Raw genomic sequence first — 26,493 nt, 5'->3', positions numbered from 1 at the left:
AGACTTAGGGGATGGGAGGTAGTGCCAGATTTCATGTTTCCCCAGAACCTTTGCCAGCTGCCAGGAGCCCTGCAGAGCAGGCTGGTGAGAGGACCAAGCTGCCCTAGCCCTCATCTCAGATGCCTCTCTCCTGGGAACCCACCTCTCTCTACTCCCCATTTTTTATTGCAGCCCCCACCCCCAACCCTGCTATTGCATCCTGTATCACATTCCGTGTGGGAGGCATGGAGCATGCATCTATTCTGGGAGCAGACAGCCTGTTCCCAGCACTGCAGAGTGTAAAAATAACCCCCAGGTGGCATTGCTCTGGCCCTAGACACTGCACCAGCAAGAGTGATTTCCCGGTATCCTCCCCACCCACCTTTCACTCTGGGGTTGGGGGTACCGCCAGCAAAGAGAAGACCCCATATGGTCAAGGACTATATAGAAGTAACTTGGTGGGAGGGGGTGGGTATTTGAAAGCTGAGCTCCTTTCCTGTACTTCCTTTTGTGGGCTGGAGTTGGTGCTGAGGCTGGGGCTGGGGCTGCCGCTGCCGCTGCCACGGAGTATGTGAAACTCTAGTCATGAAGCGCCAGCTGACTGGATGCTGGTTTTGAGCTCGGTTTATTCCTGTTCTCTGCCCAGGTATCCAAAGCCCCCAGCACTCCTGTGCCACCCAGCCCAGCCCCAGCCCCTGGACTCACCAAGCGTGTAAAGAAGAGTAAACAGCCACTTCAGGTGACCAAGGATCTGGGCCGCTGGAAGCCTGCAGATGACCTCCTGCTCATAAATGCTGTGTTGCAGGTAGTGCCCCTACCATAGGCTTAGTGTCTCCCTTCCCCCCAGCCTCCAGTTCGCACCCCAAAATTAGCCCAGCAGGGCCCTGTGGGTGGCAAAGAAGGGTTCTTCCCAGCTCCAAGGCTGGAGCAAATCCCTCTGGGGCCTTGCAGACCAACGACCTGACCTCCGTCCACCTGGGCGTGAAGTTCAGCTGCCGCTTCACCCTTCGGGAAGTCCAGGAGCGCTGGTACGCCCTGCTCTATGATCCTGTCATCTCCAAGTGAGTGGGAGCTGGTTCCAGCAGTGGGGAGGTACTGGGGACACCAGAATTTGGGTCCTGGAGCAGAGGGAATTGTACCAGGGCCCCAGGAGGGGTCTGGGAGTCAGGACTCCTGGAGGCTCCTTGGGGGTGATACTGAGGCCTGAGCGGTTTCAAAGAGAAGTTTCTTCCTGCCTCCAGGCAAGGGAGTCTGAAGGCAGAGGGAATAGCATGGGGGAGAAGACTAAAATGAGTGCCCGGAGTGCACTGTGTGAGTTGTGGCTTTGGGCAGGTCACTTCCAACCTTCCCACATTGACCTCCTACAGTTTCATCGTCCTAATAGAAGAACACCAAGGCCCCCTTCTAGCTCCAGTAGCCACAGGCTTCCAAATAAACTCATGTACACATGCAGCACACATTTCCTCCTCCTCAGTCACTTAATGTCTTCAGGGCTTGGTTGGATGCTTAACACCCATCATCTCCACAGACCCTGGCACCACTTAAGTTGTAGCCGCAGTTCTGATAGGAAATGGACTGGGCTCAGCTTGGAAAGAGGTGGTGGTAGGCAGTGGCTAGGGGGTCACAACTTTGGCCAAGTAAGGAGGAAGAACTTAGAGGGAGCAGCAGCTGGTCCGAGGCTCAGCGTCAGGAAGGACTGGGTGTGAAGGGGACATAGGGGCCTCCGTTTTGTGAGTTGGCTATTCATTCACTTGACAAACCTGTGAAGCCACAGGTTATCTGCTAAGCCTTAGGCCCTTTCTAATGAGGGCCTGGCCTCTAGGTTCTGGATCGCAAAAGCCTGTAGCTTTGGGGGAAATAGTAGGAACCACAGATTGCTAGACACCTTTCCTTCAGCCCTCCCCTCTGTATCTTTCTGTGTCCAGGTTGGCCTGTCAGGCCATGAGGCAGCTGCACCCAGAGGCTATTGCAGCCATCCAGAGCAAGGCCCTGTTTAGCAAGGCTGAGGAGCAGCTGTTGAGCAAAGTGGGATCGGTAAGGCTGAGGGCTGGGAAAGTGGAGGATCAGGGCGCAGGGAGAGCTGGACCACCTAGAAAACCACTGATGTGGAGAGCTCCCCACTCACTGTCTGGATGTGTGCATATGCACACGCATGCACATCGGCAGGGGCCTTTGTGACAGGGGCCTTAGGAAGAGCCAAGCCTGACTCCCTGGGTGACTAGTTTGCTTCTTCCAGCTCCTGGGGGGTGCTGAGATGGGAGGTAGAGATGGTAAGGCAGAGGCATGTGTGAAAAAGCCCAGATGGCTAGAGAATGTTTCTTGCCCTCCAGACCAGCCAGCCCACCCTAGAGACCTTCCAGGACCTGCTGCATAGACACCCCGATGCCTTCTACCTGGCCCGTACCGCGAAGGCCCTGCAGGCCCACTGGCAGCTCATGAAGCAGTATTACCTGCTGGAGGACCAGACAGGTAACGCCCCAGGAGCTGGCAGAATGGGGGTGTGTGCACGTGCATATGTGTGTGTGTGTGTGTCTGAAGTACTCGACACAGCTGCCTTCAAGTGCCCTGTAACAGATTCCTCAGTGACCCCCAGTGTCTTGTTCACCTCACATTGCAACAAAACCTACTCTTTTCCAGAGAAAGTGGCTGGGATGGTCTTCAGCATCATCATAAGAGTAGCCAACATTGCCTGGAATCTTGGGCAAAAGGTCCAAATAGCAGAGTTATCTACCACTTCTTGTCTTTTGTTTTTTCATGACACACTTTATCCTCACATAAATAACACATTAATTGTTATGGATAACATTCAAACATGAGCAAAATGAGAAAGTCCTCTTCCCTGCCCACCCTTCACTTTGTTTTCCACCCTAGAGGTAATAACCACTTTTTCTGAGCTTTTCTGCTCTTTGCCTCTCTCCGTTCTTCATTCTGCCTTCCTTCTTCCTCTTCTCTTCCCACTAGGCTGTCAGTGCTGTCAAGCTGCCCTCAGGCCATTCATATATCCCCACTGGGACTTCACACCCAGTCCATCTGTCTCCCTTTCCCCAAGGGCCACACTGCTCCCTGCTTCCTCTTGCCCCAGCAGCACAGCACTCCCTCTCCCAGTGACAGGGGGTAAGAAAACAGTGTGATTAAACTGGAGGAACTCCCCAATGAGGTCTGTAATTCAGGTTCTGATTTTCATAGTACAAGCACATTCTCACTTTCTAAAAGTACTGCCCGTTGCCCTCTACATAGTTTTTCACACAGTTCAAACATGAAACTTCTTTGGTACCCATCACCTTACTACCAGGGTCCTGCAGCTTCTGCTTAGGAAAAAGTATTCCTGCAGGAGCATTTTAGGAAATCTCATCAGAGGGAGGCCGTATCTTCCATTCCTAAGGACCTCTGATTTTAGTGGCCCAGGGGGCAGCCCTCTTTATTCCTGCGGCTTCCAAAATTCTGCCTCTTCCTCAGACTCAGATATCACAGAATGCCCACAGAGAGAACAGATACTGACTGGATAACTTTTCTTTTTACTGCTAAAGCTAGTTCCTTTGTCACTATTTTGAAAGTTTTGCCGGGCGCGGTGACTCATGCCTGTAATCCCAGCACTTTGGGAGGCCGAGGTGAGTGGATCACGAGGTCAGGAGATCCAGACCAGCCTGACCAACATGGTGCAACCCCACCTCTACTAAAAATACAAAAATTAGCCAGGCCTGGTGGCGCACACCTGTAATTCCAGCTACTCAGGAAGCTGAGGCAGGAGAATTGCTGAACCCGGGAGGCAGAGGTTGCAGTGAGCCAAGATCACGCCACTGCACTCCAGCTTCGATGACAGAGTGAGACTCCATCTCAAAAAAAAAAGAAAAGAAAGTTATTTTGTGCGAATTTATTTGTTAACTAAAAGGCTTATCGTGAAAGTTTTATTCCTTCCTTCAAGAGTTTTGTATATGGGGATTTGATTTATCCTTTGCCATTGAGAGCTAGGAGACCCTAGGAACAGGCAGGACACATTGCTTAGCTGTCAAGTCAGCTGAACATGAGATTCGTGGAACTTGAGGCAACTCTGGTGGGGAGGGACTTGATGGAGTGACTGCCTCAGTTCCCCCCGTACGGTCTCACCTCGGGGGGAGGAAGAGGAGCATCTGTGGCCCCCCCCACACTCCCCCCTCACTTATTCAGTTGACAGTTGCATGGCCACTAGCTGCTACAGAGCACACCCTTCAGTCCTGGGAACGGCTGGCCTAAAGGCAGAGGTTTTCAGATTTGGGGAGCCTTAATCCTTTTAATTTTTTTTTTTTTTTTTTTTTTTTTTTTTGAGACGGAGACTCGCTCTCCTGCCCAGGCTGGAATGCAGTGGCCGGATCTCAGCTAACTGCAAGCTCCACCTCCTGGGTTTACGCCATTCTCCTGCCTCAGCCTCCCGAGTAGCTGGGACTACGGGTGCCCGCCACGTCGCCCAGCTAGTTTTTTGTATTTTTTAGTAGAGACGGGGTTTCACCGTGTTAGCCAGGATGGTCTCGATCTCCTGACCTCGTGATCCGCCTGTCTCGGCCTCCCAAAGTGCTGGGATTACAGGCTTGAGCCACTGCGCCTGGCCAATTTTTTTTTTTTTTTTTTTTTCAAGAGACAGGGTCTTGCCATGTTGCTCAGCTGGACTTGAATTCTCAGCTCAAGAGATCTTGCCTCATGCTCCGAGTAGCTAGGTCTGTGGGCACACACTTCCTTTCACATTTTGGCCAGAAAAAAAACCCAAAGACTTTCATGAAATAGTATTTATCCTGAGCATATCTGATGGGCTCTGATGCTCACTATCCTATTCCATTTCATTTTTTGAAAAAAATGAAACTAACTTCATGACCCATTAGCAGGTCATGACCCCATATCAAGAGACATTGGCTTAAGGTGGGGCGGCACCCACCAGCACATACTTTCTCAGTGGAACTTGGCTGGCAGGTGCCTCCCAGCCCCTCACAGTGTGGCAAGAAATGCTGGAGATCATATGATGTGATGGAAGGAGAGGTTGAGATTTCGAATCGAGAGAGCAGGATCTAAATCCTGGCTCCATCCCAAACTAGGGTCACATAGTTTAACCCCGCTCCTGTGTCTGTTTCCTCATCTGTAAAATGTAGCTAATAGCTAATGATAGTGCCTCCCCTGCTTAGTTCAAGGCTGTGTAATCAAAGCCCTTTGCACACCGAGAAGCCCATACAAAAGGTCAATTTTAATTTCTTTCCCTTTCTAGAACCACCTCTACGCTCAGCTAAGCCTAAAGATGCTTTGTGCCAAATTAGAGCCCAGCCTAATCTGGTATGGGCGCCCTTGCTGGTGCTGGGCTCTCCACCCGGTGCAGTCTGCAGCTGTACTTGGCTTAGTGGTCCGCTCAGCATCACGGGGTTCAGCAGGACCCTTGGTGCTCACGCTTCCTCTGTCCTTTGTTCAGTGCAGCCGCTGCCCAAAGGGGACCAAGTGCTGAACTTCTCTGATGCGGAGGACCTGATTGATGACAGTAAGCTCAAGTGAGTGGTTGGAGACACAGGAAGGGGTGGAGAGAGCCAAGTCCCTCCTGTCGGGTAGAGCGCCCCAGGCTGCCCAACCCCAGCCCTTGGGCTCCTGTTGGTGCTTGGCCCCTCTGGCTGAGCCCCCTCCCCTCCCACTGGGGCCTTCTTAGGCTCCGCTGCTTTACCCTTATCCCCAGCCCAACCCCAGAGAAGGAGGCTGGGCCAAGGCCTAATAATACCGCCTTCCAGGCCACTTGGCTAAAGGGGCTCTGGAATGCCCTAATGAGCCAAGTAGCAGGCGAGCTGAAAGTGGACCTAAATCTTCCTTGTCTTCTTGCCCCTCAGGGACATGCGGGATGAGGTCCTGGAACATGGTAAGTGTGGCCTGATGGGGCAGTGAGGGGATGGAAGCTCCTGCCAGTATCAAGAGGAGCAGTACAAGGTGCTGGTGGCCTCAGAGCGTCCCTCCTTACCACCTCACCTCACCCCAGAGCTGATGGTGGCTGACCGGCGCCAGAAGCGAGAGATTCGGCAGCTGGAACAGGAACTGCATAAGTGGCAGGTGCTAGTGGACAGCATCACAGGTGAGGAGGCCCGGGCACCAGAAGGCAACCTTGCCCTGGTTCCCTGTCTTCCATTCTGGCCCTCGGGTAAGCTCTTCCAAACCCCCTCTTCCCCTAGGCATGAGCTCTCCAGACTTCGACAACCAGACACTGGCAGTGCTGCGGGGCCGCATGGTGCGGTACCTGATGCGCTCACGCGAGGTGAGGCAGGCCCATCCCCACCCTTCCTACACGTGCTTCCTCTGTCAGTGCCTTTCTCTGTGTAGTCCTTGGTTTCTCATCTTTCTCTGGCCTGCATAGACCTACTCCCCCAATTCTTCAGGTCCCAGCCCTCACCTGCCCCATTTCCCCAGATCACCCTGGGCAGAGCAACCAAGGATAACCAGATTGATGTGGACCTGTCTCTGGAGGGTCCAGCCTGGAAGATCTCCCGGAAACAAGGTATCCCCCACCTGCTGCCCCAGCAGGAAGCAGTGTGAAGATGTCCCTCCCAGCCTCTCGCTGTCCTTTCTAGCCCTGGGGCTTGATGTCCATGGGGACCCTCGTGAACTACCTGAGGCAGGGGTTCCTTGGTGTCTGCAGGAAGCAGAGCTGGTCCATGGAGGTTCCTGGTGCTCTCTGGCCTTTCCCCATCCCATCAATCCCTCCCAATCCCATCATCCCTTTTTCCTTTCTGCTTCCACAGGTGTCATCAAGCTGAAGAACAACGGTGATTTCTTCATTGCCAATGAGGGTCGACGGCCCATCTACATCGATGGACGGCCAGTGCTGTGTGGCTCCAAATGGCGCCTCAGCAACAACTCTGTGGTGGAGGTGAGCTGGGGAGGAGGCAGGAAGGCCAGGATGAGACCTAGGCATGGTGAGCCAGTACATAAGCCTGACCCCACCTCTGTCTCCCACCCAGATTGCCAGCCTGCGATTCGTCTTCCTCATCAACCAGGACCTCATTGCCCTCATCCGGGCCGAGGCTGCCAAGATCACACCACAGTGAGGAGTGGTGGCAGGACTCGTGGGCCCTCTCTGGCCTGTTTCGCCTGCCACTCCAGCCCCCTTGAGCTGGGAACTCAAGCTCCTGGAAAAACCTGCCCAGATTGGGCAGTGGGAGGCTCAGCTGCGGGCCGTTAATTTGAGCCTTTGAGGGAGGATAGGTCTGGCCGTTGTGAAGCCAGCAGAGGCTGAGAACCTCGGGCTTCCCTAGAGCCAGAGCCCCTCCCGCTCTTCCTCTCTTTAAAAACAACCCTACCCCACATTGCCACCTTCACTCCCGTGTCTCCAGCAGATTAGTCTCAGACTCTTCCTTTATTGTTTTTCTTTTGTAAATAAAAAGCAACAGGTTCCAAAGTAGTTTCTTTTATTATTATTTTTTTTTAATATAAAAATTTGGGACAGGTAGAGGCAGGGGCACATGCAGGGGATGGCAAAGCCCTTCCTTGTCCTCAGGTCTCTGCCCCCAGCCTGCAGAGGGAGACCGGGAGGTCGGAGGAGCAGGCTGAGGAGGGCCTGCCCCAGGGCTCCAGCCCACCCTCTCTGAGAGTCAGGAGCCAGGCCCTCCTTTGCTTCCAGGCTCCCTGCCCTGAGCCAGCGGGCCGCATGGAGTCCATGGGGTGGCCGCCACCCTGTCTTCACTCTGAGGTTGGGCTGAACAGCAGATGGCAGCACGCCTGGCAACACTGAGTTCTAGGGCTGGTACTCAGACCCCTGTGCCTTCTTCCTGGGTCCACTGGACTGTGCCAGAGCCGTGGCAGCCAATAAGCACCATCTCCAGGCTGTGGGGGTCCCAGGGCAAGGCCAGGCCCCCTGACACTGGCGGGGGCTCTCCAGTGCTGGTAGCCTCAGCCTGGCTCACAGGCTCTGGGGGCCCAGTCCTAGCCCCTTCCTCAGAAGGAGGAGGTGAGGCAGGGGTGCTGGGCTCAGAGCAGAGGTCTCCTGAGGCAGGGGGCTCTGAGTCTGAGGTGGAGGTCCAGAAAGCTGTGGCTCGAGGCCAGGGGGAGCTCTGAGATGCTGGGGGACCCCAGGGCCAGGGTGCCATGAGGGGAGGAGGCCCCGGACGAGGGTGGGGCCAAGTCCCACTCAAGACAGAGCCAGCTGGGGGCTGCAGGCAGTAGGAGGATGCCCCAGTGTCCACACACAGAGGCTGCAGAAGCCCGGAGGCGCTGGCTGGGCATGGCCCCTCTCCTGAGGCCCGAGGGCATGGACCCTCCCTATGGGGTGCCAGGACAAGCTGCACAGCCTGGCGAAGTGACTGTAGTCCTTCCCGCATCTGCAGCACCTGTTCTGACAGCTCCATCACCTTCGGGGGAGGGAGGAGGTGAGGTCAGAATGGAGTCAGCCATGGAGTGCCTGGCCCTGGAACCCCCCTCACCTCCACCTTCCCCCTCACCTACCGCCTGCCGAAGCTTGTCCAGTGTGTCTGTGTTCCTTGCCTCGCTGGGCCCATGGGGGACAGTGAGCAGGCCACTCTCTGTGGGTAGTAGGATGGGGTTATCAGCTGGGGCTGGTAAGAGGAGACAGGCAGTGGGAGGGTCTAGGCCTTGCTGCAGTTAGACCACATTGACCTGGTAGGACCTGACTCCTAGGATCATCTCTTCTGGCCTTGCCCAAGGTGTTGAATTTTGCCCAAACTTCCATGGGCAGGGAAAACACCGCCCAGCAGCCCTCAGCCACACTGCCTAGTGCTCTCCTTCCCCTCAAAAAGTTGTTCTTTGTGCCTGTCACTTGCTCTGTCCTCCAGGCAAATGGACATTTCTAGGAGCTCGTTACCTTGTTCACTTCCCTGGCCTGGAGCCACTTTCACCCCTGGTTCCCCAGCCCTCTATCCCCGCAGTTAGCCAGACATTGTGCTAAGGCTTTAAGTTACATTATATAATATAAACATCAACCCATTTTTTTACAGACAGGAAGCTGGGGCCAGAGAAGCCAAATTCACACTGCTAGAAAACTGACAGAGCAAGGACATAAACCCAGTTCCTGGCTACATCAAAATTAAAGTGCTGGTCTTCACCACCAAACTCCCCTGCCCGCACGGCACAGAGGGGTAGTGGGGTGAGATGGCCTCCAGGCAGTCTGCCAGTTACTTTAACACTGGTGGCACAGAGGCCAGCAGTGCTTGAGGTTCACAAGGCAAAGGGGCTGCCCACCAACCTAGACCATCCCGGGGCCCTGATACCTGGTCCAGGGGAGGGGCTGCTGCTACATTCCGGGCCAGACTGGCCCATGCGGAAAGAGAACTTGGGCTGGTCCGAGCCACAGCCATCTTCAATGCCATCTACTACCCTGTGAACCCAGGCACCATGACAACAAATCAATGGACAGGCAGCCACTGTGGGGTGGTATGGGATGGGATGCCCCAGCGTCCGCACACACAGGCCACAGGAGCGTGGAACTGACCAGGAGCCCAGGAGAAAGCTAACATGGGGTCCCTTCCCCTAGGAGCTTGAGGTTTAGCTGGGGGGCCAAGCTTGAGCAGCATGAGATGCGAGAGTTCAGAGCAGCGTGTGCCACACACCACACAGTGGAGTGGGACAGCAGGAGAAAGGCGAAGCACAGAGGCTTCCTGGAGGAGGCAGGCTTGGCCCACATAGGCTAGCAGGAATTAAGATGGTTAGATGGGCACCTAGGGTAGGGTGCACCTGCCCAGGGCCTCAGCCTCATCACCACCATCTCTGCCATGGGGGCCTAGGGTCTGCTTACCTGGGGCTCAGATCTGGGGGCACATTCCATGGCATGGGGGGCAGCCGTAGCCCCTCTAGGGCCCGTGGGGGAGCAGAGGGGCCAGCCTCAGCCTTCAAAGCCCCTGCCCTGCCTGGTCTCCCTCTGCCACCTAGACGAGGCCGGGGTGCTGTTCGACGTGGGGATAGCAGCTTGGCAGCCGAGGATGAGGAGGTGCAACCAGGGGACAGCAGGGGGCTGGAGGGCTCATCAGCTGGGGCTGGGGAGACTGTGGGGCCCTGCTCCCCATCTGTCTCCTTCTCCTCCAGCGTGGACATAAGGGTATTGTCGCCGCTCAGGGAGCTGGTGTCCACCTAGGGATAGTGGGGGACAGAGAATCGGCATGGATGGTCACTATTGTGTCCCACTCACCTCCCCTACCAAGGCTTCATCTCCCTGGAAGGGATGAGCCATCTTTGTTAGAATAGCCAACGTCTACTCTCACCGAAGGTCCTATAGATGATACTATCCTAATCTAAAATCTATCTAAAGCCACCAAGCCCTGGAGGTGTTAACTACCTCTCGAAATTCTAGCCAAATACGGAAACCACCACCCCTTTACCAGGTCCCTCAGCCTAATTAAACTATCCAAGATAATGCAGCACTAAAAACTGGTTTGGAATTAGTGACAATCCAGGACAATTCAAAAGCCGCTCAGAACAGTCCTGTTTCACCATGAAAAAGCAGAGGGGGCCACCAGGCTCTCTTCAGAAGCAACCTGGAGGGCTGGTGCCTGTCCCTGCCCTGCTCAGCCCCTGACCCCCAGGAGCCACCTCTTCCTGTGCCAGCACCAGTGCATTCATCTTCCTTTACTAAGATTCCTCTGGATGGGATAAGGCTGCCTCAGACAGGCCAAGGAGAGCTGGCAGGGGTGGCTGCGCATGCTGGGCTGGGAGCATGGGTGTGGAAGGGCAGACAGGGTGTAGACCCCTGCCCGAGGTGGGGGCTTTCATACCAGGCCACACTTTACACACAGCTCTCCACCATCCGCAGCCTCTGCCCACCTCACCAGGCTCCCCGGCACCCCCAGCCCCTCCAAGCACGTACTCAGCACACTCACCTCTGCAGAGCCTCCCCCAGCACCCAGGTTGTAGCTGAGCTCCCCTCGGAGGCCACGGCTGAAGCGCGGGGCAAACTCGGGGTAGAGCGCAAGGCTGTCGTGCAGGCCAGCCAGCTGCAGACACTGCAGGACGCAGTACGTCAGCCCCTTCACATCGGCGTTGGCCTTTACCACCTGCTCCCTCCGGGGCAGCTCACAGCCGATCAGGTCACCCTTCCCTGAGAAGAGGAAGCAGAGGTCAGTAAGCCCTGAGAGCTTCAGCCATGAGGTGAGAAAAGGGGGCTGCAGGTTGCTGAAATTCCCTTCAGGGCTGGGCTGGGCCTCGGCAGCTGAAGCCTTGAAGCCAGCACAGAGAGGAGCAAAGAGGCCTGGGACACGGCCTAACGCCTGCGGCCTGTTTCACTGGCTCCCACAAGGGCTTGGGGTAAAGAGCTCTGTGACCCAGGCCCTCAAACACATTCAGGATCAAAACCACTGTGCCGGAAAACCTGAATTTTAGCCCTGAGACAGACTGAACTGTCTTCAGTTCTAGTGGTTCACAGCTGGCTCTGTTGATTAGAATCCCGTGGAAAAGTCAGAACAAACACCCAGGCCCCATCTCTACCTACAGCATCACAGTATCTACGGGAGACCCCACAGTCTGATTGTTGTTAAGTCCCACAGGTGATTCAGCTGCAGCTTGTCCAGGAATCAGTGTTTGGAACCAGCAAATTAGAGCCCTGTGTGGCACAGGGAAAAATGTCAGGCGGCCAGGCTCACCTTCCTGAGCCCCAGCTGTCTCTGCTCCACAAGAGATGCTGCATTTAACTGAGTCTAGGGAATATTCTTGATCTCACCAGAAGGGGTCAATGGAGGTTTTCCCACAGCCAGGTTAAGACTGCCACCTGGCTGACAGCAATTATTAAATGGCATCAATGAGAGCCTGCGATGTAATCTCAGAGATGTCACATGGGGTTCGCTGGGTGAGATGTGTCTTAGAATCAATGAAATAGGGTGTGTCTGTTCAGGGACATGTTGAGGCTAAATTAGAGTTAATGTAGATAAAGTGCCTCACACAAAGACGACCAAAAAGAAATCATTTTCTTCCTTTCCCTCCCAGATAGAACCCCCTATAAATCATTCCTGCCAGGCACAATGGCTCCAAGCACTTTGGGAGGCCAAGGCAGGAGGATCTCTTGAGCTCAGGAGTTTGAGACCAGCCTGGGCAACATGGCAAAACCCCATCTCTACAACAACAACAACAACAACAAAAATTTAGCTTGGTGTGGTGATGTGCACCTGCAATCCCAGCTATTCTGGAGACTGAGGTGGAAGGATCACTTGAGCCCAGGAGGTCGAGGCTGCAGTGAGCCGAGATCACACCACTACACTCCAGCCTGGGCAACAGTGAGACCTAGTCTCAAAAAAAAAAAAAAAAAAAAAAATCATTTCCAACAGGGATAGGCACGCAGTCCGGGCTTGGGCAGAGCACTCACTACCCCTCAAGGCAGCTCAACCACCGCCAGGCAGTTCAGACTGTTAGAAAGTGTTTCAAAAAGGATGGCCCTGCTATGGACTACCTCACACCGCCAGCAGCACACACTGAGCTTACGTCTCCTCTACATGTTTCTGGACTTTTGCTCCAACTTAAGTATAGAATGCACCCCAACTTAAGTATAGTTTAACACTTGATTTTCTTGGTTTCAGGCCATCCTTCTGGGTCGTTTTGAGAGCTGTTTGGATCTCAATGGTGATCATCTGGGGAATGTGCTCTCTTTTCATTTGTGTCGTCTGAAATAGGATAAGCACGTGCTTCTTGTCTTCATCCAAGAGGTGAGAGAAAATGAGAAACAGGACAGGACCGAGGGCAGAGTCTCAGGACCATAGACTGCCCGCCAGGTGCAGCTCATCAAACTACTTCCTTCCTCACAATGGACTTTGCATATGCTTAGCTTCCATCAGTTCATCAACAGAAGCAGGCGCCAGAACACAGAGCTGCCAGGAGCAGGCAGGATGCACTTGGACGTTCGAGTAAAAAGGTAGGTGAGGAGAGGGTATGAAGGCAAAGCAGAGAACCCGACCATGATTGGGGTCGGGGAATCAGGCATTCATTCACCAGGGCATCCAGAGCCTCCAAGTCAACAGGGAAGTAGTTCACCCAAAACATATAAGCAGTGACAGGATAGATCAACGGTGGCATAAGTCCTGGTGCTAGGGACATTGTGGAGGCAAAGGCCCAGGGCACAGGCTGTGGCCATTCTTGTGGCACTGAATACTGCACACTGAACGTGGCTATTCTGAGACGTGGTGCCTGGCACCAGCAAAGGCATGCTCTGAGAGGACCTGTGCCAGCTCCCAGCCACACAACTCCCTTGGCTCCAGGCTGAAAACCATCTGTTTCATAATCCACTCATCAATCCTGCTTTGGATTCACCAGTCTACAATGGTGAAAATCTGTCCTTGTGCCCTTCGGAATCTCTCCAAGGATTGCCAGCTACACTTGACTGGCATAACTCCATTTTCTCATGTTGGCATAAATCGCATGTAGGCCCAAAAGCTGGACTCACGAAAGATGTAAAACAAAGGGTATGAACAACCTGTCCCCACTCTCGGGGTCTAAGACCCCGATGGCATTTTTTTCCTCTTGTTTCCAGCTGGCAGGTCATCGTCCTCAAGGGAGCAAGGATGGACACACAGTAGCTGCGTCTGGTGACACTGCCCCACCTTCTTGGCCCTTTCTTTCTTCTCATCTTGATTGTGGATTGCCAGATGAATGACAAACCTCAGCCCCAGGGCTTCAGCAGTCCCCACAGTGAATCTACACGTGCCTTGGCTGCCTGAGGATTCGATGTGGTTAGCAGTGGTCAGGTCACCACCTCCCCACATGTACAAGTCCTTTGACTACCCACACCGGTCGCATGTTCCTCACCCTCTAGGGTCACCATGATAAGTCTCTTGCAGCCACAGAGCTCTGCTCCCCTTTAGTGGCTTTTCTTTTTCTTTTCTTTTTCTTTTCTTTTTTTTTTTTTGGAGACGGAGTTGTGCTTGTTGCCCAGGCTGGAGTGCAATCTCTGCCTCCTGAGTTTAGGTGATTCTCCTGCCTCAGTCTCCCAAGTAGCTTGGATTACAGGTGTCCACCACCACACCCAGCTAATTTTTGTATTTTTAGTAGACACAGGATTTCACCATGTTGGCCAGGCTGGTCTTGAACTCCTGACCTCAAGTGATCTGCCTGCCTCGGCCTCCCAAAGTGCTGGAATTATAGGCGTGAGCCACTGCGCCCGGTCCTTTAGTGGCTTTTCACAGACACAGCCCTATGTTTCCCTGAGAGATGGAATGTGCTTTCCCAAATCCTAGGGTGCAGGTCCAACCCTCCTAATGATGGCTTCCTCCCTGCCAGTCCCAATTCCCCCCAGAGCACCTGGGAGCCCCGTGGAAGAAGCATGAGACTTGGCGCCAGGTGGATGGGGCTCCAACCCCGGCTGGCCAATTCCTAGCTGTTCATTAACTTCTCTGACCTTGGTCTCCTGCTATGCAAAATAGGAATAATGGGTTTTGTGAGGTTGGAGTGAGACAAAGCATGTGAGGAACTGGGACAGGGCTAGTCACACTGTGAGCCCCCTGTGATTAGCACTACTATTGTGTCCATTCCACACCTGCAATTTCTTCGTCTGCATCTAGGGAACTGATTTCCTTTTTCACCTCCTTCTTTTGCCAAGAAGTGAAGTATATACACTGTAGGTACCATTTCACCAGAACAAGTCTCCCTGACTATTTGGAGACTGAGCTCTGTCACCCATCTGGGCTCTGGGCCTGCTCTGTGATCTGCCCCAGGAAAGTCACATCTCACCGTTCCTCGGGGACCACAAGGACAGCTTCTGTTCCTCTCATTTTTAGCCCTGCCTGACACTCTCCCCAGCACTTCCATCCCCAGCTTCTGATTTTCCTCTTGAAGGAGGGGCAGCTCCCCTCTGTCCCCCATAGACTGGCTCCTTTCAAAGGCTGGCTCTCCACTCGCTCCGCCCCAGGCACACCTGCGATATCATATCCACCTCCTTATGCTGCCACCTTGCAGTCAGTGGGGCTTCTCTGAGCTTTGACCAGGACTCCATAACTACTCCTGACTCCACCCTGGCTGTTTCTCTCTCAGTGGCCTTGTGGAGGTCCCCTCTCCAGGTTTTCCACAGATCAGGGCCATGGTCTCACACACACGTGCCCCCATGCCCTCTCTGCCACCCTCACAAACCTAGGATGGCGAGCACGGTGCCACCCTTGAGCACCTCCATGGAGCCAGAGCAGACAAAGTAGAGGGCCTGCAGGGCATCGCCTTGGTGGATGAGGTACTCGCCCGGCGTGCAGAAGGCGGGCCGCAGGGCCAGAGACAGTGCCCGCAGGCAGCCGCGGCTGGCTGCCTCAAACAGCGGCAGCTGCAGGACCTCCTTGTGCAGGTGCATGGCGATGTCTGCGCGCAGCTCGTCAGGGAGGCTCTGCAGCAGCTGCGGGCAAGCAGGTGCAGGGGTGGGGGGGTTGGGAGTGGCAGAAGAGGAGGTGGCCTCCAGTCAGCCCCTTTCCACCCTAGCAGGCCTCAGGAACAGGGGAGGCATGGGAGGGACCTGAGGCGTCTCTCACAACTCCAAGCTCCACACAGGGTGGGCAGCGAGCGGCTTCCTCCACCTCCCTCTCAATCACTTTAGCCCCCCGAGCAGCCCAGCTTCCCATCTCAGTGAGTACAAGCCCCCAGACCTAACTGGGGTTCAGAGGGCCCTCCAAGCCTTCTTAGCTGCCCTCTGTCCCATGCCGCTGTCCCCCCAAGACAGAAGGGAGGCACAGAGGCCAAAATTCTGCATTCTTCATCCTCCCTCACTCCTGATAATTCTAAGCCATTGCAAACCCCTTGAGGGAGCAAAGGCTAGCAGGCCTAGCCCTGGAGGCCGCACCTCGGTGGTGTCGATGCCATTGTTCACCGCCCAGGTGGCCTGGAAGTACTCCAGCATGCGCTGCTTGAGGGGCTTGGGGATACGGTGGATGCGGATGTAGTCGCGCAGGTCGCGCGTGCGGCTGTGGTACAGAAAGCGGCGGGCGTACATGCGCTGGATGATGGCCGTCACGTTCCCGAACACCACCGCGTGCATCAGGGCTGGGGGAAGGTGGTGAGAGGGGGTCACCTTGGGGACCTGGCCCGGCCTGACACCACGCTAGGCTCATCTGTCTCCAGTCCCGCACGCTCCTAGGCAAGGCCCGAGGGCCGCTGTGCGGGGCGGGGTCTCCCCCCACCCCCGGCCCCGACGAGTCTCCCCCATCCCCGGCCCGGAGTTCCACGGCCACCTAAAGCGGAAGAGCCCCCGGCCTCAGGCCCTCCGGGGAGTGGGACGGCGCCGCCTGCGGGCAGAAGTCTGGGAGTGAACCCGGGAAGACGCGCGCGACCGGGCTCACCGCCGATGAGCATGGTGCAGATGGAGAAGATCTTCTCAGTGTCCGTGTTGGCGGACACGTTGCCGAAGCCCACGCTGGTGAGGCTGCTGAGTGCGAAGTAGAGGGAGGTGATGTAGGCGCTGCGCAGCGACGGGCCGCCTAGCAGCTCCAGCCCCGTCCCGTTGGCCTCGCTGCTGCTGCTGCAGTTGTCACTCTGGCCAGAGCTGTTCCCTCCGGCTGGTCTCCGGCCCACCAGGTAGTAGGGGGTCTCCAGTCGGCGGGCCAGCTCCTGCAGCCAGCCTGAGGAGGGAACAGAAGGGACTGAGCAGGCAGGAAGACTCGGCTACACTGTGGGCGGGGATGCGGGACCCTGGGGGTGGGAACACTCACACACAGACCGAGCCCCATGGCTTCCCGCCGCTTTGCCCCTTCACTGCCAGCCTAGCACGCCCCTCTCCACCCCCTCAACCCTCAGAAGAGTCTGCCATTTCCCCAGCCAGCTCCTGTTGGCACTGGGGATGACACAAGGGAAATCACACCCCTTCCCCCATGCCTGGCACCCATCCCAGGTAACGGGCCCAGTCGGAGGGCCTGGCTGTCGTGGGCAAAAGGACTGGGGTGCTCACTGCATTCAACCACAGCCTCAACCCCAAAGATGGATGGTGAGGCCACCTCCACCCTCACCTCCACCTGCCCACCAGGACTCCTCTTCCTGCATTTCTCTGAGCCCATCTGCTCCAGAAGGCCCTCCCTCCCTTCCCCATTCAGCCTCATCCCTCCCCACAGCCACACAAACCACTCAGCCTCACACACAGGTCCCAAGTACGCCTGCATGGACATGCACACACACGGTTAAGGCTATGTGTGTGTCCCACACAGTCAAGAAGACAAAGGACACATGTGTGCCCCTTACAGGTACCTCGCCATAGCCACTCACACTGAAAAGGCCTGTGCACACTTGGAAGAGGGACAAAGGTACACTGGTGCCTACACGCTGTCACTTAGGCAGGGGGTGGAGACACACTTTCGTGGACAAGAGCACACAGGTGAATACATTCACACAGGTGCGTGCACATGCACACACACACAGTCACACACACACACAGCCACACACACGCACAGTCACACACACGCACACACAGTCACACACACGCACAGGCACACACACACAGGCGCACACACACAGGCGCACACACACACAGTCACACACATGCACACAGGCACAGGCCAGACTGGGCCACGGAGTAGAGGCTGGATTTCTCCTTAGCCCAACATTCTCCACCTGGCCTTGGCACGGAGTAGGGCTGTGCACTGAGGTCTCTCCCAAGCCTGTGTGCTGGGTAGCTGGAGGGTTGCAGGAGCTCTAGGGTGTTGGGTGGGGGGGTCCCAAGGTCCACAGAGGTCCTGGCAGAGCTGAGGGCCATGGGGTGCAAGAGAGACAGGGCAGATTGGCTGATCTAGAAATGTGTGGCTGTGGCTTGGGGTCACAGGCTGCAGTGGGACCCCACCTCTCCACTTGTGCTCTGCTCCTCCCACCTCAGCACAGACCCCCTACTCCAGACTCTCCCTAACACTTTAGGCATATGGGTCCCTGTGGCTCCGACACATTTGTCATCCACCCACTCATTCATTCAGCAACCTCGCACAGTGTGCCAGGAGCTAGGGGCCCCACAGGAGCTCCCTGAGGGCTCCAGTTCAGAAGGGCAGTTGACATAGGGCCAGAGCTACATCTCAGAGGTGCCACACAGCAGGAAGGAAGGGGGGCTCGAACCAAGTGCCATGGGCTAGGGCTAGAAGGCTTCTGGAAGAAGGGACATTTGTGCTTGGTTCCAAAGGGTAGTTAGGATTTTGATACAAAGAAACCGAGGGGGTCATTCCTGGTGGAGGGACAGGCACGAGCCAAACCTGGAGACAGATATTTTAAGACAAGTACAGGCAAATAGCTCAGTTTGGCTAGAATGTGGGGTTAACAGTGAGGGCATTACATTCCAGGCTAAGGAATTTAGGGGGATGTACTAAGACCTGCACCAAGGTGGGGGTTCACCTTCCCGTTATCTGAGGTGTGCTATAAGAATGCAATGGAGTACGTGGTTGGGCGCAGTGGCTCATGCCTGTAATCCCAGCACTTTGGGAGGCTGAGGTGGGCGGATCACAAGCTCAGGAGTTTGACACCAGCCTGACCAGCGTGGTGAAACCCCGTCTCTACTAAAAATACAAAAATTAGCTGGGCATGGTGGCGCATGACTGTAATCCCAGCTACTCGGGAGGCTGAGGCAGAAGAATTGCTTGAACACAGGAGGCGGAGGTAGTAGTGAGCCGAGATTGCGCTGTTGCACTCCAGCCTGGGTGACAAAGTGAGACTCTGTCTCAAAAAAAAAAAAAAAAAAAAAGCAATGGAGTACGCAAAACTCTTCACAATCACTGTTTAGTTGGCCTCTGAGGGTGAAGTCACCCAAAGCCAGATGCCCAGAATAGGGAAGGTGGGGAGAAGCAGCAGGACACAGGAGAGGGTAGCAGGGAGGCCTCTGATCTCTAAGTGTTGGCCATGGGACATCAGCAGCCCCTGAAGCTGGGGCCAGGATGGTGCGTCCAGCGGGGCGGGGTCAGGCCAGCAGGAGCTGTCCCGGAGGCTGGGGGCTCACACACACTGAGGAGTGCCCTGAGTTCTCTCCCTCAATACTCGGCACAGTCTTGTGAAAATCCAGCCCACCTCCACTGGGCTAGTGGGAATCTGGGGGAAGAACTCTGTCCACATCATGGACAGTGGAAAAGGAAACCCAGGCAAGGAAGCACGGAGAAGGAGCCACCCACCCACCCACCTCAGCCTCACCTCCCCCTACAAGGAGCTCTCCTGCCTGGGCTGGACTTGGAGAGGTCTGGGTTTGGTGCCAACCCCGTTAGGGGGCAGACTCCCTGGAGAAAGAGGAGATGATGATGTGAAGAACTTGTAAAGTATCTAAATGTAGACTAGTACCGGCTCCAAATGGAACGAAACCACCCTGGAACTCAGGGGTCAAGGGTGAAAGAATACCATGTGTATCTGCAAGGGTCGACCCACCCTTGCAGATGGGGCCCAGAGACTCTTGTGGGGCCCAGAGACTCTTGGGAGCTAGAGGTGTTCTTAGTGTCAGATCAGCAACCCCTGTGAGGTGGTTGGAAGACAGGAGCCTCGTGGACAGAAGACCAAGGGTGTCTGGGTCCCATTTCAGGGGGCGGGAGTGGACCTGGGGATTTGGTGTCTCAGCTCACTTCGGGGCTGGGTGGTGGAGACAGGCTTTGTTTCACCATTGTCCGTCTCCTGGCCCTCTGACTGTGTTTGCCGTGTGGTCATCTGACCCCAGAGCAGCTGCAGAGCACAGGCTTCCTCTGGGAATGGCAGGCACCAAGGAGCTGTCACTGCCTGGAGTGTCCTGGTTTCCACCTGCTCAGCAGTGAGAGCACTCGGGGGAAATTTCAAGTGGGCCCTCTGTGACACACACAGGCCTCCCGTGAGCTTGAGAGGGAGAGAGGATTCACAGGAGCCTTGTAGTTCCCAGAGAACTGGTCAGACCTGGTTTCTAAGGCTGACCTGGACACCTGGTGACTCCAACAAGGAGCAGACAGTCATAAGAGGCCACCTGCACCTGGAAACCCGGCTAAATGTCAGTTACCTGGAAGATGAGAGAGGGCTGGAGGGCTGGGGAGGAAGAAGTCGGGCTTGATTTTGGACCTGAGGCACAGTGAGAGTTAAAAACAGCTGGAATGGAATGGTTTGGCTAGAGAAAGGGGGAAGTTGAGATGTTCACTCAGTGGTGTCAGTGGAATGGCCGAGGGAAAGCAAGGTGAAGCAAGAGAGCTGTGAGGAAAGGTCTGGAGACCCTGGAACTTGGAGGAGCTGGGAGGAGGCCAGCCAAGGGCTGCATCACCCACAGCTGAGAGGAACTGTGGTTGGCAGATACAGGAACTTCGAGGAGGATGAGGGTTTGGCCCCAGAAGGTCACTGTGACCTTCCGGGTGACATTTCGGGTGCAGGGGTGGGGGTGGAAGCCCTCCCAGCAGGAGTTAAGATGTGAGTGGGTGGTGAGCAGAGGGAAGAGCTGTGGAAGGAAGAGAGGTGACATGAAGGAGAGTGAAGATGCTGGGGACGCAGAAAGGCTGCTTTTTAGGCTGGGGGAGAGCAGAGATGCAGCAGGGAGAAATGTGGACTGGAGATGACAGGAGCAATGTGGACTGGAGGTGACAAGAGAAGGCAGGGGCTTTGGAAGCCAAGGTATTGGGATCAAGCTTCAAAGAGGATGCAGGGGGAGGGGTGGAGAGTGCTGGGTGTCAGAGAAACCCTGGAGGGCAGTGGCTCCCTGCTTGGCCTTCCCAACGGGGCAGGGGTTTAAGGAATGTGACCAACATTTGGTCCCAGGAGGCCTTGGATGGGCGACTGGGATTCCTTGGGCTTTCTCCACAAGGCCCAGCTGCTGGAGAACAGGCCTGTCACATGGTGGTGGTTGTCACACTCACACCTGCACACTCTCTTCTCTGATTTGCACACATGCAGACTTGCACAGGTCCCTGACACAGCACCCACACTTGTGCTCACACTCCTCTGACACGTTTGCACAACTCCCTCCCCACCACATGCAGAGGGAGCCTCCAGTACCAATCTCAGGCAGCTCAGATTCGCTGCTCTCGATCTCCCGCTGACCAATGTAAAACCAGACGCAGGCAACCCAGTGCGCAAGCAGGGCGAACACGGCCATGAGCAGTGTCAGCACCACGGCGCTGTACTGCGAGTACCGGTCCAGCCGCGGAAGCAGGCGCAGCAGGCGCAGCAGGCGCACCGTCTTCAGCAGGTGGGCCCCGAAGTACTAAGATGCGGGGAGGGAGGGAGGGAGGGAGGTCAGCCAGGCTGGCCCTGCCTGTCCCCTGGCCAAGTCCACCCACCCAGCCAGCCCAGCCACACTGACCACGTTGACCTTGAAGGCATGCAGCAGGTCAAAGGGCAGCGCTGCGATGACATCCAGCAGGAACCAGGTGGTGACGTAGTGGAGGCAAATGGACTTTGGGGCAAACACCACCTGGCCCGACTTGGACACGAATGTGGTACGGAAATTCAGCACAATGTCTGTGGGGAATCCAGGTGGGAGTCAGCACTGGGGCTGGGGGGCAGCCACTCTTGCCTGGACACCTGCTTACCTTCTCAGTAGCTGACACTGTCCCCGGCCCTTTCCATATATCATCTGACTTAGTTCTCACAGTAACTGTAACAGGTAGACATCATTTTGCCTATTTTACAAAGGGGGAATCTATTTTATGGAGGCTCAGAGAGGCTTTGACCAGCTCAGGGTCATATAACTTGTAAGTAGCAGATGTTTGGAACCTAGGTCTGATTTCAAAGCTCACAGGTTACAAATGAGAGAGGGCGAGGGGCGCACTGTAGGGCCCTAGAAGCCACGTGGACTATCCCCAGCAAAGCCCCAGGGTGCCAGCAGAGGGTGGGGTGGAAGGGGCAGAGTGCACGCACCAAGGATGAAGAGGACCTCCACAGCCAGGTCACAGACGCTGGGTGGGCCGCGGGCGGCACTGGGCTCCCGTGCTGTGCTCACACACACGCTGTAGGGCACGGTGACAGCCACATAGAGCGTGGCGAGCAGGATGAAGCCATCCCAGGTGGCCCTCAGCGCCCCACAGTGCAACAGGATGAAAGGCGACTTCCGGATGGCAGCTACTTTGTACTCAGGCAAGTTTGGCTTCTCCCCAAACACCCCCTGAGTGAAGCACGGCAGGTCCAGGCAGAGAGAAAAGATTATTGGCACAAGCTGAGTTTGGATAGAGCCTGGGACCCACATCCACCTCCTTTCTCTCCCTGCATTCTCGAAGCAACATCTGCTTCGAGATGACATTAGCGTCTCCATTTTATAGATCAGAAAACTAAAGATCAGGAAAGTTAAGTGACTTAGCTGCAGCCACACAGCTGCTTAGGGGAGGAGCCAGGATTGAACCAAGGCCCACCTGCCTCCCAGGCCAGGACTTTCTTCTGTACCTTTAATGGATCAGGCATGTGATCCTTCAGTCCCAACCCCCAAAGTGCTGGCAAGGCCTAGGTGGCCCCTAGGACATTCTCTCTGTGGTAGATCAAGTCCCCTTCCCCATCTCCTGTGTCTGCCGCTCCCCTCTCCCACACCTCCCAGGGCTCAGCCCACCTTATTGAGCTTGTGCTTGCCCTTGGGCTGCTTCTGCAGGTGCCCGGACAGGTGGTAGAGCACAGCCCGGCTCCGCCGCCGGTTGGCATTGAAGCCTTTGGATCGTGCCCGGCCATATCGGCGCCGGCCACTACCTGCAAAAGCAGAGGGGCCCATGAATATGATGGGTGTGTGCCCACACGCCCTAGCTCCGGGTCAGGTGTAGGACACAGTTGCTGGTCCATAGACTGGTCTGGCTCATTGACCACTTAGAGACTGTTTAGAGTTGAGGGCTCAGGTATTCCTCACTTCCTGGGTTCGCTTGCCCAGCCCAGCAATGGGCAGTCCTAGGAGTGCTTACAGACACTACCTCTGGGGTCTGCTTCCAGGAAGAGGAGGTTTGGACCAGAGGATCTCTATGGGGAAAGGCCTGGGACAGGAAGCGAGGAGGTACCTCACAGGGCCAGGGTGGAGAACTAGCAGGAGGCCATCAGCAGAGGTGTGGGAACTTACAGCAGGAGCCCAGGAGCTAGTGCAGGGACCAGAGGGTGACAATGAAGGCTGACATCATGGAGAGGCAGACCCAGCACTGGGAGTATGGGAGTGGGAATGGAGAGCACCCCCAGCATCCCCAAATGGCAAAGAGGCCTTGACAGTTTTGTAACCTGCCCAAAGGCCTGCCCTAGCCTTGGAGGACACGAGAGGGGGAAGACTCAAAGAACTTAAAAGCAGGCTTTGCCCAGAGCTCCACCCCTAGTCAGGTTTGCTGTAGGGAAGAGGAACCTAGTGGGTCTGTGCTCAACCTTATTAACTGGTCAGAAAGTAATGTTTCACGGGTACAGTGGGGTTTGTTTGCTTTCAGTTTCTTAATAAAGTTGATTTAAAAACTCCAACTTTGTTGGCTGGGCGGGGTGGCTCACGTCTGTAATCCCAGCACTTTGGGAGGCTAAGGCAGGTGGATCACGAGGTCAAGAGTTTGAGACCAGCCTGACCAATATAGTGAAACCCCGTCTCTACTAAAAATACAAAAATTAGCTGGGCGTAGTGGCGCGTGCCTGTAATCCCAGCTACTTGGGAGGCTGGGGCAGGAGAATTGCTTGAACCCGGGAGGCGGAGGTTGCAGTGAGCCCAGATCGCACCACTGCATTCCAGCCTGGGCAACAGGGTGAGACTCCGTCTCAAAAACAAAACAAAACAAAACAAAACAAAAAACTCTAACTTTGTCTCAATCTGTCTATTTGGAAAAAATATTCCCATACCGAGGAATCACGTGGAGATGAGAGCAGCACAGGCCTCTCAGGCAGCCCGAGTGGGAGTGAAATGAATACAGGAGGCATGGGGGACCCCCATACTCAGACTGGGTGCCAAGGCCCCGCCCAGGCCTGCAGCACCCAACACCCCAACCACAGCACCTATATGCACCTACCTGTCTCCTTCCATCTGTCAGGGCCCCCTCGGTTCTTGGTTTCACTGATGTCCTTGTGAGAGACTAGGAAGAGAGCCACCTCCCCTTTCTCATTCTTTATGGGTATCACATCCAGGAGACACCAGAACGGGAGCCCTGGGCACAAAAACAAACTCAGCCCACCTCCCATTCTTGGCACTGCCTGAGGTGACAGAGGCCCTGGCTCCACTGACATCCTGGGCAAGACACAGGCAGGATCCAGTGGTTTCCTGGGGGAGGGGCTGGCAGTCCAGTTTCACTGAGGGCAGGGCTTGATGGAATTGGGGGGCGGAGGCAAAGGAGAGCAAACATGACAGCCAGACCTGTCCCGCAGTAGATCTGCCCTGCCGAAATGCGGATGTTTTTCTGTTGGATGCGGGAAACCCAAGGTTGGAACTGAATGCAGGCTGAGTCTAGGGTGAGGCAGGTAGAGATGGGGAGCCACGGGCAAGAGGTCAGATGGAGCAAAAGGGGTTGGATGCGGGGATGGAAAGATGGGATGAGATGGGGAGATGGAGAAGATGGCAACAGAAAGGAGGAGGGACAGTGGATGGGGCCGGTGCCAGGCTGGGTAAGACTGCAAAGGTGAGGCAGGCTGGCCAGGTGGCCCCTCACCGCTCTTCCGGTACAGGATCAGCTCAGCCTTGAACTCCTTGTGCTCGTCCAGGGCCTTGCGGATCTGTTGGCGGACGAGCTCACTGGTGTCTGGCCCATAAAGGAAGGAGCAGGCACAGCCCCGCTGCATGACCTCAGCCCGGGAGAAGCCCGTGAGGTCACAGAAGCCATCAGAGCAGTAGACCACGGGGAAGAGCCCCGCCACCTGGGCGTTGCCCAGCACGAAGTTACTGTCTGCAAGAGAGCACCTCTCAGAGGCGGCGTGGGGTGAAGGGGCAGGAGGCCTACCACCCCTCCTTTCCCAAATACCTGCAACCAAATAGTGGGTTTTTCAAACCCCAGGAATCCTGTGTGTGTTAGGGCCGGGCTGTTTATGAATGGCAATCAGTGTGTGTCACCTGTTTGTCAGTGCCCTGCAGCAGGTGTGAGTACATTCAAGGATCAGTACGTGTGAACTGAGGTCAGTGAATGAAACGCTGTACGGGCACTGTGCCCTCTGGAGGGTGTCCTAAGCAATGTGGGGTAAGGGCTGGGATTGGGGATTCCCTAACAAGGACTGCACTGCCAGCTCTGCGCCAGCCTCGGCCCCACCTCTACTTCTGCCAGGCTCACCCACTAGCCAGGTACCCAGGTTGGCTGTCTGGCTTCTCCCACTGGGACACACCTAGACTGGGAGGCAACCCCAGACCACCATACATCCTGCTGTCTGTGTTTTAGCCCTAGCTGCCTGACCTGGCTCAGGAATTAGTGAATGTGATCAAGAATGGGGGTGTAAGAATGGTGACTGAGCTCGGGAGCCGGGAGCCAGGAGCCAGGAATGTATTGGGGAGTAGGGGGCACTGAATCAGCAGGCTGCAGGAGCCAAGCAAACTGGCAAAGCAGATGGAGGAGCCCAGAGGGGGGAGAGCTCAGTGCTGGGCTCCCACCCCCTATCAGGAACCGGAGACCAAGGAGGACCTAGGCAGAGAGCTGGGAAGCCCCACGGGGGATGTGAGGGAGAGGAGGGGGGAGGGGCTTTCACCACTTCCCCTGTGCTCAGAGCCCCCGGAACCGGGGATCCAGAGCTTGGGGCGCCTTCTCCAAACTTCGCCAGTCCTGATGGGAGTCCCCAGACCATCTTCTTGGGGCTAGATGGCCTCCCCAAGTCTAGGGGGTTCAGGCTATGAGACACGGGGCTTGGACACACCATGCTCTCCCGAGTCCCGCCTACTCTATCTCCGTTTGCAAATCTCTTTTCTAAATCTGTTTTTTGAGCCCTCTCAGCTGTCCCTGAGCACTGCTCACCCGCCTCGCCTTACCCCCCGCCAGTCTGAGGGTAGTTGCTGCGACAGCGCCAGACGCAGGGGTGGGACGGGTCAGACTGACCAGGTTCGGGTGCGAGACCCAGCTAACAGAGAGCATCCCAGGACCCACACCCAGGGACTTCTGGTCCTGTTGCCTCGCCTGAAGCAGTGTTGACCCCGAACCTTCGGGGAAACGGCGCCTAGCAGGAGACGATGGCCCCAGCCTCAAGAGGGGCGGGTAGGGAGGAGAGGGTGAGAACAGGCGGGCGCCAAGCTGGGCTGCTGGGGGTTCAGGGCAGGCGGGAGCCCTGGCGAGGGTCCGGCGGCCCGGGTGCTAGTGGGCGAGGGTCGGACTCACGCGTGCCGTCGAAGCGCGTAGCGATGGTGTCCAGGAAGGTGTTCTGCGGCGCCAGGAGGCCCCGCATGGCCGGCATCTTAGGCGCCCGCGGCTGCCGGCCCCATCCCTCCGGGGTGCGGGGACTCCGCGCCGGGGGAGGGCGCCCAGCTCGGCCGCCCCCCGCCGGGCCCCGCGCTCCCTAGCGCAGCCGTCGGGGGGCAATGCCCAGACCGGGATCTCGGGTCGCGCCGGCCGCGGGCGCGCGAGGGGGCGTCCGCGCCGTCGGGGCCCGGAGCATGGCGCGCGACCCCTCGCACCCTCGCCGCCCACGAATCCCGGGCTCCAGGCCCCGCAGCCGCGGCGCTCTCAGCACCTCCCTCCGCGGCAGCGGCTCGCGTGTCGGCTGCGGGTGGGCTTCCGCTCGGGCTTCGCTCGGCGCCGGGTCTCGGCAGCTCCCTCCGTCTGTCGGGGAGAAGCT

The 26,493-nt window shown here is 56.3% G+C and overlaps 2 protein-coding genes across 8 annotated transcripts in view; one reads left to right on the top strand and one right to left on the bottom strand.

Annotated features, from left to right (window-relative positions):
• Nucleotides 1-7,369, top strand: part of MCRS1 (microspherule protein 1) — a 10,004-nt gene extending 2,635 nt beyond the window's left edge. For all 3 annotated transcript variants that reach the window (XM_009180682.4, XM_009180681.3, XM_009180683.4), the window contains 11 exons: nt 626-784; nt 931-1,040; nt 1,905-2,013; nt 2,310-2,448; nt 5,405-5,480; nt 5,808-5,836; nt 5,954-6,046; nt 6,144-6,226; nt 6,379-6,466; nt 6,711-6,838; nt 6,930-7,369. In XM_009180682.4, coding sequence (XP_009178946.1) covers nt 626-784; nt 931-1,040; nt 1,905-2,013; nt 2,310-2,448; nt 5,405-5,480; nt 5,808-5,836; nt 5,954-6,046; nt 6,144-6,226; nt 6,379-6,466; nt 6,711-6,838; nt 6,930-7,016 — 1,101 coding nt within the window. In that variant the 3' untranslated portion in view covers nt 7,017-7,369. The remainder of the gene's footprint in view (nt 1-625; nt 785-930; nt 1,041-1,904; nt 2,014-2,309; nt 2,449-5,404; nt 5,481-5,807; nt 5,837-5,953; nt 6,047-6,143; nt 6,227-6,378; nt 6,467-6,710; nt 6,839-6,929) is intronic.
• KCNH3 (potassium voltage-gated channel subfamily H member 3) lies at nt 7,356-26,493 on the bottom strand. Of its 5 annotated transcripts, none has more exons than XM_003906333.5 (15): nt 26,037-26,493; nt 24,396-24,629; nt 23,763-23,897; nt 22,358-22,491; nt 21,679-21,922; nt 21,122-21,279; nt 20,815-21,022; nt 16,206-16,484; nt 15,710-15,909; nt 15,019-15,268; nt 10,794-11,011; nt 9,716-10,047; nt 9,192-9,298; nt 8,410-8,486; nt 7,356-8,315 (listed from the first exon to the last, which is right to left on the bottom strand). In XM_003906333.5, exons 1-15 carry the CDS (start codon nt 26,110-26,112, stop codon nt 7,716-7,718), a joined length of 3,252 nt encoding a protein of 1,083 aa, XP_003906382.1. In that variant the 5' UTR covers nt 26,113-26,493; the 3' UTR covers nt 7,356-7,715. The 5 variants fall into 5 exon arrangements, with proteins under 5 accessions (XP_003906382.1, XP_021777994.1, XP_021777995.1 ...); XM_021922302.2 differs by lacking the exon at nt 26,037-26,493 and adding an exon at nt 24,705-26,029; XM_021922303.2 differs by having other exon boundaries at nt 23,763-24,459; nt 26,037-26,072.

This window comes from Papio anubis, chromosome 9, assembly GCF_008728515.1.
Source record: "Papio anubis isolate 15944 chromosome 9, Panubis1.0, whole genome shotgun sequence".
Lineage (NCBI taxonomy): Eukaryota > Metazoa > Chordata > Mammalia > Primates > Cercopithecidae > Papio > Papio anubis.
This window is presented reverse-complemented; position numbering and strand designations above follow the sequence as displayed.

What these genes read in the sequence shown, in the direction of transcription:
- KCNH3 (XM_003906333.5), bottom strand. Translation starts at nt 26,112, where the DNA reads ATGCCGGCCATGCGGGGCCTCCTGGCGCCGCAGAACACCTTCCTGGAC. An exon ending in GGAGGTCCTCTTCATCCTTG is followed by an intron (nt 21,280 to 21,678) that starts GTGCGTGCACTC and finishes GATTCCCCACAG; the next exon opens with ACATTGTGCTGAATTTCCGT. An exon ending in TGGACAAGCTTCGGCAGGCG is followed by an intron (nt 8,316 to 8,409) that starts GTAGGTGAGGGG and finishes CCTCCCCCGAAG; the next exon opens with GTGATGGAGCTGTCAGAACA.